The sequence below is a fragment of the Nelumbo nucifera genome, chromosome 1 (assembly GCF_055504915.1).
Source record: "Nelumbo nucifera cultivar China Antique chromosome 1, China Antique-T2T, whole genome shotgun sequence".
Taxonomy (NCBI): Eukaryota; Viridiplantae; Streptophyta; class Magnoliopsida; order Proteales; family Nelumbonaceae; genus Nelumbo; species Nelumbo nucifera.
Genome location: NC_142649.1, coordinates 159,076,667 through 159,092,985, shown reverse-complemented (window position 1 = coordinate 159,092,985; position 16,319 = coordinate 159,076,667). Strand labels below are relative to the sequence as shown.

At 40.7% G+C, this 16,319-nt stretch overlaps 1 protein-coding gene across 4 annotated transcripts in view; it reads right to left on the bottom strand.

Moving 5' to 3' along the window:
• LOC104602862 (exportin-4 protein) overlaps positions 1-16,319 on the bottom strand; it is a 155,082-nt gene that overhangs the window by 122,795 nt on the left and 15,968 nt on the right. For all 4 annotated transcript variants that reach the window (XM_088894963.1, XM_088894964.1, XM_010266721.1 and 1 more), the window contains exon 4: positions 7,658-7,756. In XM_088894963.1, coding sequence (XP_088751089.1) covers positions 7,658-7,756 — 99 coding nt within the window. The remainder of the gene's footprint in view (positions 1-7,657; positions 7,757-16,319) is intronic.

The window sequence follows — 16,319 nt, the reverse complement described above, 5'->3', positions numbered from 1 at the left end:
GTATCCACCCATAAAGATTCATTCCAATCCCATTTCAGGAATAAGATTTACAGTGGTGCCCAAAACATCTGTTTTCTATATGCCCCTTGCTTTGCAAGAGTGTCAACCATCCCATTTGTTGTCCTTCTAACCCACTTGAAGGTTATGTCAGCTCCTGTGTGATGCTCTCTATTTCCCTAAATTCAAGCCTATATACCCATGGCACAAGCTACTTGCTTCTGGCCCAAGAAATTATCAGTTTTGAATCTCCCTCTACTTCCAAAGGCTGAAATCTTTATTGTTTAGCTATTATTAACCCTTGTAATAATGCCATTAGCTCAGCCTTTAGTGAATCTCCTAGCCCCAGAGGTCATGAGAATACAGCCAATACTTTTCCAGTGCAATCCCTAAATACTCTTCCAATTCCAGCCATCCTTGTGCTTGCCATGGAGCTTCCATCAAAATTTAGTTTTATTTTATTAGCCGTTGGGGGTAACCACTCCATAAATGCCTTTTCCTTTTCTTTGGATGAGAATGCCACTTCAGTCCATGCCCTTAGGACATCATTCACTGAGAATTCTTTGAATAGATCAAGTGTCTTTATCCAATGTGCAGTTCTGATTTTGATGGCCTCAAACAATTCCTTTTTCGATCTACTCTTCTCATTGAAAATCCCCCCATTCCTTTCCTCCCAAATAGTCCATACTGCTGCAGCCCTAGTTGTTTTCCACATAATTCTTCCTCTCTTCTTCAGTTGCCGTAGGAAAACTTGGGTTGAGAAGACTTTCTACATCCTGTGGAGGAGACCTCCTGCAACCAAAAAGAGAACAACAGAGGTCCCAAACACAAAGCACAAAAGTGCAAGAAAGCAATAAATGAGATAAGGATTCACCACTTGCAAGGCAAAGGAAGCATATGTGAGGCGATAAGCATTTGTTTGGCCTTCTTTTTTGAAGCATATCACTAGGGTTTACCTTTCCAAGGCAGACTTCCCAACATAAAGCCTGGATTTTAGGTGGGATAGGTTTACTCCATATCTCTTTCACATGGAAATTCTCACCCAATTTGGTTGCAAGAGGGAATTAAGGAAAGGAACAAAAGTAAAAACTCCATTGGATGTACCAGACCAAATTCTAGTGTCCTCTACTGATTGATCCATAAAGGTTAGCTGACGTTTGTTCAATAGTTGAATAAGTTCTTCACATTCATTATCCCTTTGACCCCTTCTAAAGCCAAATTCCAGCTTACCCCTGAAGAAGAGAAAGTAGCAAACCTCGATACAGGTTGTTGTTTGTAATTAGATAATGAGAAGGGAGTTGGAAAAGCAAGTTGAAGGGGGATTTCAGTCAGCCATAGGTCTTCCCAAAACAATACTTTGGTCCCACAACACACATCATATCTAATGGAATTAATGAAAGTTGGGTATACCTTCTGTATTGAATTCCAGGGGAGAGTGTCATTGAGGAAGAAGCTACTTTTGCATCCCATGCATTATTCAATGTCTCGCGAATGCTCGCAATTACCTTATGCCAAAGCCCGTTGCTTTCCAAGGGAAAACTCCATAGCCATTTCCCCAAGACTGTATTTCTACAAATTAGGTTCCCTATTCCCAATCCTCCCTGCTCCTTTGTCTTGCTAACTTGCTTCCACTTCACCAAATGGTCCCTCTTCTTGTCCCCCGGTTCCCAAAGGAAGTCCCTCATGATTTTCTCTAATTGATCTGCCACTCTAACTGGAATTCTAAAGGTGGAAAGGTAGTAGATGGGTAGGTTACCTAAGGTTATCATCCCTCCCAAGAAAATGTAATTCCTTTTCCATAGTACCAGCCTTCAAAAATCCTCAGATCATGGGTTTCCCCCTAAAGGAAGCCCAAGATGATCCATGGGCCAATTCTTTACGTCAAACCCTTGTGTCTCTGCCCACATTCTTATTTCTTCCTCTTCCAAATTAGCCCCTGCTATACAGCCCTTTCCCAAGTTCACCCTCAAATTTGAAACCGACTCAAAGGTAGCCCTGAGTTCCTTTAAATTCATTAGGTCATTCTGATTGCCTCCTTCACAAAACAAGATTATATCATCTGCAAACTGCAAGTGAGAAACTGTCACCTCATTCCTACCTACCTTCCATCCTCTGAATAACCTCTCCTGATCAGCCCTCACAATCATCCTGCTTAATACATCAGCTACTAAAGTGAAAAGGAAAGGGGATAAAGTATCTCCCTATCTTAGCCCTCATTTGGCTAGAAAAAAAAAAATCTCTTGCCACCTCATTAATTAAGATTGAATAGTGTACTGAACTTAAGCATCCTTTAATCCACATCCTCCACTTGTCTCCTAACCCAATCCTTTCTAATATTTCCACTTGCCTAATCCACTAAATCATGAGCCTTTTCGAAATCCAATTTGTAGACCAACCCCCCTGTCTCTTCTCTGCTAAACACTGATTTGCTACCAAAATTGGATCATTTATTTGTCTCCCTTCAATGAAAGCTCCTTGAAAATGTGAGATGACTAAAGGCAAACTCTTTTTAAGTCTTCCAGCCAGGACCTTTGCTATTATCTTATAAAAATTACCCACTAGGCGTAAGGGTCTGAAATCTTTAGGTTCTTTGGCTACCTTCTTCATGGGGATTAAAGCTATGAAGGTTGAGTTTGCTCCTCGAGATATTTCTTCTTCAAATTCATTGAAAACTTCCAAAAGATCATCTTCCAAGAACTCCCAACACTCTTGATAAAAAGCCATGGAGAAACCATCCAGCCTTGGGCTTTAGATCTTTCCATCAAGAACACTACCTCTTTGATCTCCTCGAGTGTAAACTTCTTTTCCATATTAGCAACAATGTCTTCTGGCAATTTATCCCAAGCCAATTTTGGGAAATTTGATCTCCTCCCTCCTGAGTTGGCAAAGAGCCCTTGAAGTGGTCCACAAAAAATTTTAACTATTTCATACTCCCTTGTGACCTCTTGATTCCCCACCTCAATGCTAGTTATCTGATTTTTCCTCCTCCTACCATTAGCTAAAGAATGGAAGTATTTTGTATTTCCATCACCCTCCACAATCCATTTACATCTCAATTTTTGTCTCCCGGAAATTTCCTCTTTTCTCAACAGATCATCCATTTCAATCTTTAGCTTCCGTTCTCCTCCCTTTCCTCCCCACTAATCTCTCTCAAAGCTTCCTACTATCCTCAAGGAGATTCTTTCCTTTAATTCCTCCACCCTTTCAAACTGCTCTTTGTTCCAAGCTTTGATTTTTGTTCTTAAAATTATTTTAGGGACCCCTTCTTTGTACCACTACCCCTAAGTTCACCCCACGAACTCTTCGCTTTTGTTACAAAGGTGGGGTCCTCCAACCACATGTTTTCAAATTTGAAAGGCAAAGGACCACGTATGACAGCTCTTGAGTTAGGCTAATTGGACAATTGTTAAAGGTTACTATAGGCAAAGCTCACGAGGCTAGACTTTCCCACATCTCTTTTTTTTATCAGTAACAAAAACTTTATAATGATGTGAAGATTTATGGAGCTTTAGATATCATAGGGGAGGTAAAATGTCTTAACTCCCCATCAACAAAAAACAATGACAGAAAGTCACAGATTAGCCCAAAAGATAGCCTCCCTATTCACCCCCTGCTTAGCCAACCCATCTGCAAATGAATTAGCAGTCCTCTTCACCCAGCTATATTGTATCTCAGTGTCCCTGCCCAACCAACTGAATTTTTTCTTTTCATTGTTATAGCTCTACAAGCCATTGTCCTCATCCTTAAGCCAGCTAATCACCACCTTCGAGTCACCTTCCAAGATCAATCGTCTGATATTTAGTTCCCTTGCTCTTTGAATTCCTTCCAGAGCTGTAAGGATCTCAGCCCTAAGAGAGTCTCCTTCCCCAGTAGGGCCAAAGAACAAAGCAATAACAACCCCTTCCTCATTCCTAAATACTCCCCCAATCCCAGAAGGCCCTAGATTCCTCAACTACTGCCATCAAAATTCAGTTTTATAAATCCAGAGGGAGGGGACTAGGAGGGGCTAATAGTCCTCTTACACAAAGCAGAGGTAGCTATCTCTTTCCAATTTCTTAATAAGTCAGCCACAAGAAAGTTTGAGAACAGCTCCAAAGATTTTAGCCAATGGACAGCCCTTAAAAGTATTAGGTCTAATAGGTTTTCTAGGGTTCTTTCCTTGTCTGAGAAAATTCGTGAGTTTCTTTCTTCCCATAGAGACCAACATACAGCTGCCCTAATGCTCCTCCACATAATCTTCCCTCTCTTCTTAGGCCATCTGAAAAATGTAGGAGAGAACAGACTTTGGACACTCTCGAGGGGATTCCAAGAACACCCAAAGAGGGAAAGAGCCCACTCTCATACAGTTTTAGTGACCTTACAAGAAACCATAAGGTGTAACCAGTTTCCCCATCAGCTTTACAAAGAGTACACCTATTAGGAAGTAAACACGAATTGGATCTCTTTTTTTGAAGTAAATCATTTGTGTTAACTCTTTCCAGGAAAATTTCCCAACAAAAACTACCAACCCGAGGAGGAATGGGCTTGCTCCAGATCTCTTTAACTGGAAAGGACACCCCAATTGTGACGGAAGGCTGAGTTAAGGTTTCAAAAAACGAAGCACAAGAGAAAGTACCTGAGGTAGAAGGAGTCCAAAATCTAGTGTCCTTATTAGGATCCAAGAAAACATTCTCCAAGATGGTTAACAAAGTTGTCCAAGTCTGTATCCCTAATTGCCCTTCTCAGGCCTAAGTTCCAACCAAAACCAGAAGTGGAGTCCGAAGGACCTAAGAAAGAAGAAATAGGTTCACTTTTCAAGTCTAACAGAGCATACAAGGAAGGAAATTGGTCCTTCAGAGGTGAATCCCCAACCCAAAGTTGTTCCCAAAATTTTATTCGATTGCCAGAGTTAAGACCATATCTGATCCAAGGGGAGAAAGCTGGAAGCAAATCATGAATGGATTTCCAAGGAGAAGCAGCTATAGCCCTTGCCGTGATTCTAGGATCCCAACCGTTGCCATCCAGCCCATGTATGCTAGACACAATCTTAGTCCACAATTTATCTTTTTCCATTGTAAACCTCCACAACCACTTCCCCAGCAAAGCCATATTCCTTTTAGAACTTCCCTAGCTGTAGCCCTTCCCACATCTCTTCCCAATGCACTAAGAAAAGGAACCTATCCAGTTTAAAACAAGTCGGGGACTCCTAAAAGTTTATCCAAGTAAACTCTACTTGCAATAATGGGAGCTCCTTTAATTCAAAAACATCCACAAATGCATTGAAGTTTCTCATGCTTGTAGTTAATATTTGGTTAGGTTTATTTGTCTCTAAAGTGAACCTTATAACATTGAAATCACCTCCGAAAAACCAAGGCCCCTCCCGTAAATCTTTGATTGCCCCAATTCCATCCAAAAAAGATCATTGTCTCTATATGAGTTCAGTCCATATACATCTGTCAAGGCCCACTCCCTGCCATCCCTAGATCTCCTTACTTTTATTGAGATAGAAAATTGTCCAACCAACTCTTCCAAACATTCCACCTCCTCATTTTTCCAAATAGTAAGGATACCTCCAGATGCACCCCACGAGGGTGCAAACAACCAGATCAGTCCTCTAATTCCCGAAATACTTATAATCCATCTCCTATCAACCTCTGAGAGCTTTGCTTCTTGGATCAAAACCAAATCCAGTTTCCCCTTTCTAAAAGTATCCTTTATTAGCCTTCTTTTGGTAACACTTCCTAATCCCCTCATATTCCAACTTATTATCTTCATTCTTGAGAAAAAGTTGACCCGAACCCTTACACCTTCAGTTGATGTCCCTCACTTTTCATTTCCTATTCTCTTCCTATCATAAATTATGTCAATCATCAGCCTCTCCACTTCACTTTTTCCTTTTCCTTGTCTTCTCCAAGCCTTTATCCTTCCTTGAATATCTTCATCCTTTTCAAGCTATCAGCAATAGCCTTTCTTTTCTTCTTTCTCAAGTTTGCCTCATTTTCTACCAACAGATTCTTATCTTTTGCCCCTTCACCACTGTTACTGCCTATATTTCCAGTGCCTCCATCTTCCAGTTCCTACAATTCATTTCTTAAAAATTCATTCCCATCAGTTCCTTTTCCATCTACTGATACCAGCAATTTTAGGTTGTCCAACACCATTCCAAATATCCTCTCCCCCTCAATCCTATCACCCTTCTCTTCTGCTTCTAACAAGTGCACAGGCATGGTAGGTATGTGAATATCAACCGTCACAGGGTCTTGAATAACAGATGGAGCTGCAAAAACAGGGGAGGACAAACAAGGGGGAGCACAATTAGCACCAGCAATAACAGGAGGAACAGAAGAAATAACTAAGGGGTTTGAATTTCCCTGTTCCAAAATTTCGTTAGCCAGTCCCAAGGTAGGCTTGGAGTGGTCAGGTGTCGTGTTGGGTAAACCTTGTTCAGCTTCTTGTGGCCTTCGCTCTGAAACTTAAGTGTTGGCTCCTTCGATCCCAAGTTGCTTATAACTTGTATTTGTTCCTGGTTTTGTTAGTCTAGAGGAACTTTTTTTTGGCACAGCCGAGATCTTCTCGCTTTCGGTAGAAAGCTCTTCAGGGCTAAATTTCTTTAGAGGCACTGTAGCTTCACACAACTGTTCCTCGAATCACAGTTCAGTACCCCAGTCTTCCTCCTCCATTCACTTACATGCCTTGGTAGAACCGATGCTTTCGATACTTAAGGGCTGATTTACTTCTATGTCCCCTTTAATTTGCAAATTTTCCCAGTCATATCTAATTATGAGTCTTCTTTCTCAACTCTTTTAAACTTAGGATTCGGCCTGTCTGGCGTAGTGGAGTGTTCACCTGAAACCGGCACCCAAATCATCTTTACAGCTTCTTGACTATCAGTTTTTTCTTTGAAATAGCAACACAGACTTTCCTGATAAGAAGGGCACCACCGGGAAGAGTTTTCAGCTTAAGATCCAAAGACGATGAAGATAGATCAAAGTTTCTGTCCCCTGCTAGGTTAATAGAGCAAGGCACATGACTCACTAAAGAGTCACGTGCCGACCTAAGATTGAAGTTACTTCGCCCAGGCTGAGGATGGCTTGCGGTCCAACCAATCTCTGAGTATTCACCCCATTTGATACCTCTGCACTGAGATTTCATGCCTCACACATTTTCTTTGCTTGACACAGCTTCTGCATACGTTTTTGTCCCAACCGTTGGATTTAAATCTTGTGCCTGTCTACTTGTTTTGTAAATAGCAACCTTCCCACCACCTTTTTTCCTTGGGCAACGGTTTGGTCACCCTGATATTTGAACCTATTCCCTCCTTTTTTTGACCATCCAATGGAAGCTCCTGCTTTGTCTTCCATGCGGCACCAATCGTCTTCTATTTTTCTGCCACATGTAACTCATCCCTCCACATCATCATCATCTTCAATTTTTCTGCAACGACACCAGGAATCCTTAATCCCTAGTTTCACTCTTAAGCATGCATCCATGTCAGAAACCTTTGCTTGTGATCTTCTTTCAGGACACAACTGTATTGGGTTAGCTTGTTTGCAATGACTTTGAGCTTGTGTAACATTCTTTTAGTTAATCACTAATATAATCTTTGACCACACTTACTGTACAAATTCTTGTATATGTTGCATGTGATGGAAAGTTATTTAATCCTTTTGGTGCAACTTACCAGCCTCTTTTCATTAATTGTGCCCCCACAGCTGCAACCTTTGCTTGGACATATGCATCAGGTGAACTTGCATTTTGCATGATAAAACAGAGGCAAAAACTGCAAATTAAAGGCAAAATATTCAATATATGAGCACTAAATACAATGACATTAGACAAAAGATATTGAACAACAATGAGAAGGAGTGGATCAAATAGACATGAGCAGAAGATACACTCATAATGAGATATATGCATGAACTACCATAATAAAGTTTTATTGGAAACTTACTAAGAATCAATAGATCATACCAATATTGCATGTCTACAGACAGACAAAATCTGATGTATGCCCAAGAGTCTAAACCGAGGAGTTAAGAATATATGGGTTTGGGGATATAGGCAAGAAACTAATAATTTTATGTACACACACATGAACACTGTTTAAAGAAAAGCACTTTATGAATAATCAAACAGAGCTTCAGACAGATAAAATCATATACCTAGACTATCAGCTACAGATTTAGCCAACCTTCAGATCCACCTGAATGAATTGTTCACATTTCAATGCAGAGTTCCGGCCACTCTCACGTGAAGTGCCTGAACCTCCATGAATCCACTACCATATCTAATCCAACCAAATACCACCTAAGAGTCCCACACCACCTCCACATGCTGAACTTGCAGAACCACCATAACTGGAGTACTTGCAAGTTGCAACAAGGCTTTCACCCAAGCTGGATGGCTGGATACGGTCATCTGACCCAGTTAGACTCGAAAAAAATAACAAAATCACTATTAAATCACCTTAGAAAACTCCTATCCTTGAAGACCCTAGATTTCCTAACGAGCAGCCAACAAAAATTTAAAGTTTAATTCACAACTCATTGAGGCTGAGGAGTCTGGATTGGATTGAAAACCTGCTTGGTGGTAGAAGAATATAAAATGATACTACAAAGCTTTTTAAAAATATGTATAAATATAAAATGATATTACAAATTTAAAATGTTTTACAAACTTAATTTTTTCCTTGCTCGTTTCCTATGGTGTATATAACAGGACAATGATTTTTTTTTATTATTTTTTACTTTGTACGATACAGTGTTGGCTGGAATTCATATGTTATTTCTTTTTTTTATACTGGCACCATACATTTGGAGAATCTTCCTTTGCAGCATTGTAGGGTATTTGGAAGGAGGGAAATTGGAGGAGTTTTCAACATAAGTCAAAAACATTGCCTAAAATTTGCAAGGATATAGTTCCTTCATCACTGGCTGGGCCTTGATACACAAAAGTTTCATAGACATTAGTATTATTCATTTCAATAACAATTGAGAAGAGTTAACAACTTATTAAACTTATCCAATTTTTGTTTTGTTTCAAGTGGTCAAGGGTATCTACTAAATGATTGAAGATTTATCTATCCTCCTATTTTTCATGTTTTATACATGACTTATAATTAACAAAGTTATTATTACCTGTCAAAAAAACACGAAACAAGGTTGGAATGTTTAGTAAGAAAATGGTAGAGGCCTACAAAATTCCATTATGGAGCCATAGAGTTGGTGAAAGCAGGCAAATATAAGGTCATTAGGTTTGAGTGTGGTTCAAAAGAGGCAAATATGGGATCATTAAGTTGGAATGGCATTATGAGCTTCCAAGAATCCTTTTTAAGCATTATAAAGCTTAAATGGGAGATGGAACCAGAATCAGAATTTGGGAAGATGATTGGAGCCGTGTTGGGAAACTGGAGGAGATTTGTCCTACTCTATAAATTGAGTTCTCAAAACATTACCATCAGTTGGTCCTATGAGACAATAGAACATTTTATTTGGTATCCAAGGAGTCAAAGACCACTTCTAGAAAGGAAAGTAGATGAATACATTATGTTATTAAGCAAGCTTGGTTAGAAGAAGATAGCTGTACTGGAGAGGGATGAAAGATGGTGGAAAAAATGCACAAATGAATGTTTCACAATCAAGTTTTTAAACAATGGCATTAAAAGAAATCGGGTGAAAATTTCTAACACCAAGTGTGTTTGGGGAAACCCTGTTCTTCCAAGGACAGAAGCTTCTTTATAAATTGAGTTCTCAAAACACCGCCATCAGTCAGTCTCTGAGACAAGAGGAGAGAATTTGATTTGGTATCCAAGGTTTAGAAGACCACTTGTAGATAGGGAAGTGGATGAATACATTATGTTATTAAGCAAGTTTGAATGGGTGAAGATAGCTGTATGCCTGAGAGAGATGAAAGATGGTGGAAAGAATGCACAACTGGATATTTCTTTATTTTTGAAGAATAAAAATAAAATTTCATTAGAAAAAGGAAAAAGAATACAACAGAAAGGTGATAAGACATCACCCGAAGAGGAAGCACACCCAATGAACCATCAATCAGACCTCAAAAACCCCATAATAAAACTAATAACCACATAACTAACAAAACTTTAAGATTCACCCAACCCACCTAGAGTGAAGACCAGGAAAAAAACCCAAGAGAAATCCCCATGACAACATAGACAGACAGCCCAACATCTGATCAGGAATGCAAGCCCTCCTTGCACAACCACCAAGGCCTCAATCTTCCTCCACAAACTCAACCTCCTGGCTTGAATCATCTTTGTCCCAAATCTTGCCTCCTTCCCAGTGAACTTTTTTGTTCAACTTCTCTTCCTGTCTCCTCCTTTGGAACTCCTCAAAGGCCCTTCTAGCAAACTCCTCACCAACCTAGAAAAACAAGCCCAAGCTCTTACCAATTGTGACCTCTCTATCTACTAATTTCTGGAGACTCACACACCCTGAACTACTGTCATTACCATCATTATTTTGCAGCATCCTGCTCGCACCAGAATCAGAATCCACGCCACTCATTTTGTTTTCCTGTTGCTCCTTCCCCAAATGGGAAGCCGATGTTTGAACTTGCATTGTTGCCCCCCCATGGTCAATGCCAGATGTCCCGTTGCCTCTTGTTCTTTTCCTCTTATAAACCCATTTGTAGCTTTTTGTAGGTCCTGCCCCTGCCAGACCAAGTTTTAGCCTGGAGAAGATCTTTGTCACGTGCACTACATTATGGTTTCTCGAACTATGCAATTTCTTACTAATTAACCTGTTAATCTGTTCCTCCTTTTCTTCAGACCTGCTCCTTCAGCCCAAGTCAACACCCAACCTTCCAGCCTTCACCTCCTCAACATAGGTCTCATCCTGATCCCTGCCATCATCTGTAGCCCCTTTCCTCCAGGCTCACCTTCACTCTCAAACTCATTGCCTGCAGAGTCATGCCCTTCCCCAACTCTCCCCCCCCCCCTCCAGCCTCTCTGAACCAGCAAAGAAATCCACTTCCAAGATCAACAGAGCTGGTTTCCAGAGTCATACTTGATTTCTAGAGGTGCCGCATCTGAAACCCCAGGCTCAGCAGGGACGCAAATCACCTCAGCTCCTCTGCCAACCTGAGAACAGTGTCCAGAATCACCATTCACTGAAGAATATGGGCAATCAACAAGGTTCATACCTGTTCCACCAATCATCCTATTCTTACCACTCTTATCATACTTGGCGATCACCAAATCCACCTTTCTCGCTTTCTCTTTCTAACTCCAGACAAGATACGTCTAGCCAGTGTCCCACTTCTTCTGAAATTTGGTCTGTTAAGACCTAAAAGCTTTCTCTTGTCGACTCTATCCTTCCTGCTCTGATTTTTCTTCCTACCATTAAATCAAATCTGTAAAGAGACTGGGCCGAATGGGCCCTAACAGCCCCTTATGTGATATCCTTTATTTTATCTTTTATTTTATGTTGATGGGCCTCACTTAATGGGCCTGTTATTTGTTCTTATTTTATTTTCTTTATGTAACTGCCAAGCTGGCCGCCCACTTAAGGGTATACTTGTCATCATCAATTTGTTTTAGAGATTAATAAAAAATAGGGTTAGAGGAGAAGGAAGATAGATTCGACTTCTTCTTCTCTTACCTCTTCTCTTCGACATACACAGCTCTTGCACTATCATTCAGATCTGATTTGTACTGTTAATCACTGATTTTAAACCTGATATTAGAGGACTGATTCACATCTTGGTATCAGAGCGGGTTCAGTTCCTCTTTCTTCTTTTTCTTTGTTCCTGTACACTCTAAAATCAAGAGAGTGTATGGAGAGATAGGTTCTCTATAGTATAGAGAATCACTTGCCTAGTTGGTAGAAGGGTTTGGAGAGTTTAGTTCTGGCTAGATTTTGCCAAAAAGTGTTGCTGTTCTGCTGCTGCCCGAAACCCTAGCCGACTAGAGATTTTCGAGGTTACCAGGAAAGGTGAAGCTCGGGTGTGGCGCTTTGTGCTGGAAGCTTCATCCTGAACTTCTTCCTGATAGGTTTAAGAACAATAATAACCCTAAGAAGGGCAGTCAGGTGGGAAAATCCAAGACTGCTAATGTTGCTACAGTGCCCGAGGGGGGAAGTAAGGAAAGTGAAGAAAAATCAATTATTGAGCAATTGGCTGCAATGAAGCTGGATTTTGAGAAGTATGGGAGGCTCCTAAATCACCTGGAAGCTACGGTTTCTTCAACTCACCCTTCCAACAGTACATCATCTTCATTGGCTTTTGCTCACTCAGGTGCATATGCCTCAGCAAATCATGCTTCAGTTTCAGGTAATCATAAACTCCCTTGGATGATAGATTCTAGTGCATCAGACCATATGACCAGCCTATCTAACCTTTTTTGTTCATACCATCTCCTCTCTGGGAAAGAGAAAATATCCCTAGCCGATGGGTCACTTGCCCCCATCTCTAGTAAAGGAGATATAAAGACCCCTGACACCCTGTTCTTATCTTTTGTTCTCCATGTTCCTAAGCTTAATACAAACCTTTTATCTGTTAGTAGCTTAACAAAGTCCATGAACTGCAACATAACCTTCTTTCCCACTCATTGTGTTTTTCAGGACCTGCAATCTCAGAGGACGATTGGGAGTGGCCATGAGGCGAACGGAATATACCTGTTGGACACACCAGATCAAGCCTTGGGATCACCTCATGGAGTTGCTTTAGAGTCAATTGTGTCAGAGTCTGTTAACAAAATTTTGTTATGTCATTTTCGGTTTGGTCATTTGTCTTTTTCTGCTTTAAGTCATTTGTTCCCAGATATGTTTAAAGGAGTGTCTTTATTTAGTCTTCATTGTGAGTCATGTGAGCTAGCAAAGCATTGTAGACATTCCTATTCAATCAGTAATAAAAGATCTATTTCTCCTTTCCATATTGTTCACTTTGATGTGTGGGGGCCATATCACATGCCAACCATGGGGGGCTACAGGTATTTTATCCTTTTTATTGATGATTATTCTCGTTATACTTGGGTTTATCTCATGAAATCCCGGGATGAAGTACCAATCATTGTGAAAAATTTTCATGAACTCATCCTCACCCAGTTTAATACCTGTATCAAAATATTCCGCTCTGACAATGCTAAGAAGTATTTTGAGAAAACCCTCTCCACCTATCTTGAAACTTTTGGGGTTATTCATCAAAGCTCTTGTTCCTACACTTCACAACAAAACGGGGTGGCGAAAAGAAATAACAGACATGTGGTTGAGGTTGTCATATCCCTTTTATTTGCATCCCATGTTCCTGTAAGGTTTTGGGGAGATGTTCATACTGCTACCTACCTAATCAACCGTATGCCCTCCAGGGTCCTTGGCTTTAAAACCCCCTTTAGTCTTCTCTTCCCGGATGAGGATCTCTTTTCTCTCCCTCTCCGTGTATTTGGGAGTATTTGTTATGTGCATATTCATAGTCACCAAAGGCATAAATTTGAACCTAAAGCTCATAAGTGTGTGTTTCTAGGATATGCCTCTACACAAAAGGGTTATTGTTGTTTTGATCCAGTTCGTGGCACCCGCTTTGTATATCGGGATGTCACCTTTGCAGAGTTGACTCCTTTCTTTAGTGTTCCTCCTGAGGGGGAGAAATCTGATGAACCCTTTGCTATGTCTCCAGTTGTTCCTCTTCCCATCCCTTGTGAGTCTGATCATGGGGTGTCCACCTCTTCCACTGGACCCACCCCTGATCCTCCTCTTGCTTCTGCTCCTACTCTCCAAAGGTGTTACCAAAGGCGGAGATTCAGACATATGCAGGTTGTTTCCACTCCTTCAGAAGAGCATCTGGCCACTCCCACAGTTCCTGAGGAAACAAGTCAGCCCTCTATCGACCCACCTTCGACCGTCCCTGACCTTGACCTTCCTATTGCTCTTCGCAAGGGCAAGCGGAAGTGTACAGCCCATTGCATCTCCAAACATTTATCTTACAGCCTTCTCTCTCCTTCCTACTACTCCTTGCTTCTGTCTCTTCACATGTGATACCCAGGTCTGTACCGGAAGCATTGTCTCAACCTGAATGGAGGGATGCTATGAACTGAACTTGAAGCATTATATAAGAACCATACCTGGGATGTTGTGGACTTGCCGGAAGGGAAGAAACCGGTGGGGTGTAAATGGGTGTTTATCATTAAATATCACTCTGATGGCTCGGTTGAGAGGTATAAGGCTAGGTTGGTTGCCAAGAGTTACACCCAAATGTATGGCATTGACTATCTTGAGACCTTTGCTCCTGTAGCTAAGATGACTTCAGTTAGGATCTTGCTTTCTCTAACAGCTACCTTTGACTATCCCCTACACCAATTTGATGTTAAAAATGCTTTCTTGAATGGAGATCTGCATGAAGAGGTCTATATGTCTCTACCTCCAGGAGTGTATGGAAAAGAAATGAAAGGCAAGGTGTGTAAACTACACAAATCCCTTTATGGTCTCAAACAATCTCCTCGGGCTTGGTTTGAGAGATTTCAGGCTGCTCTTGTCTCCTTTGGCTACATTCAAACACAATCTGATCATACACTGTTCTTGAAGAGAAATGACTCTCTGGTGACCTTCTTGATTGTTTATGTTGATGATATTGTGGTCACAGGTAATGACATTGAAGAGGCCAGTAAACTAAAAGCATTTATCCACTCTGAATTTGAAATTAAAGATTTGGGAGATCTTCGGTATTTCTTGGGCATTGAAGTTGCTCGATCTAAGGATGGTATATTCATATCTCAGCGCAAATATGTCCTTGATCTTCTTGCTGACACTGGTAAACTTGGAGCTAAACCCATCTCCACTCCCATTGATCCTAATCATAAGCTTTCTGCCACAGATGGTGCACCTTTGTCTGATAAGGGAGTGTTTCAGAGACTGTTTGGGAAGTTGTTATACCTTTGCGTGACTCGGCCAGATATTTCCTATGCAGTAAGTGTTCTCAGTCAGTTTATGCATTCTCCTAGAGATACTCATCTAGCTGCTGCAGAAAGGGTTCTGTGCTACTTGAAAGGTACTCCAGGGAAAGGTATTCTATTTGCTAAGCATGGTCACATGAAGCTGGAAGCCTTTACTGATGCAGATTGGGCAGGATGTATTGATGACAGAAAGTCCACCTCTGGTTATTGTGCTCTGGTTGCTGGGAATATTGTGTCTTGGAGGAGTAAGAAACAATCAATAGTTGTTAGATCCTCAACTGAAGCAGAATACAGGGCAATGGCTCATGGTGTGTCAGAATTACTATGGCTACGATCCCTTCTAGAGGAATTGAGAGTGGACTACGAGCAACCAATGATGCTCTATTGTGACAACCAAGCTGCTATCAACATTGCACATAATCCGGTTCAGCATGACAGAACTAAGCACATTGAGGTTGATAGGCATTTCATAAGGGAAAGAGTCTCTTCAGGAGAAGTTTGTTTACCATTTATCACATCAGAAGAGCAACTGGCTAATATCTTGACCAAGGGAGTTCCCAGGGGGAAATTGACACACTATATAAGCAAGTTGGGCATGATTGACATCTTTGCTCAGCTTGAGGGGGAGTGTAAAGAGACTGGGCCGAATGGGCCCTAACAGCCTCCTATGTGATATCCTTTATTTTATCTTTTATTTTATGTTGATGGGCCTCACTTAATGGGCTTGTTATTTGTTCTTATTTTATTTTCTTTATGTAACTGCCAAGCTGGCCGCCCACTTAAGGGTATACTTGTCATCATCAATTTGTTTTAGAGATTAATAAAAAATAGGGTTAGAGGAGAAGGAAGATAGATTCGACTTCTTCTTCTCTTACCTCTTCTCTTCGACATACACGGCTCTTGCACTATCATTCAGATCTGATTTGTACTGTTAATCACTGATTTTAAACCTGATATTAGAGGACTGATTCACATCTAAATCAACATTGCATGGATATTTCAGTCAAGTTTTATACAATGGTATTATAAAAAAATTAAGTTGAAATATTAATACGTGTATTTGGGGGAACCCTGTTCCTCCAAAGGTGGAAGCTTTTGAATTTTGATTGGCTGCTAGCTTTGGTTAGTATTGTAAAATTGGATAATTTAAAGAAGAGAGGGAATTTAAGATGGGAAGTATATCTTATTTATGTCATTACAGTGAGGAGAATGTGCCTCATTTATTCATCAAGTGCAAGACAGTGGCCAAGGATTCATGACAACAAGAAGGCCAGCATATTTTGAAGCTGCATTCCTTCGCTATTTCTTGGGGATTATGGAAGGAGAGAAATAAAAGATGTTTCAATGATAAATCCAGGAGCATGAACACGTTATGTTCAAACACAGGAAAGTAATTGTAGATCAGGAGATCAGGTACTGATTCATCCAAAATGTG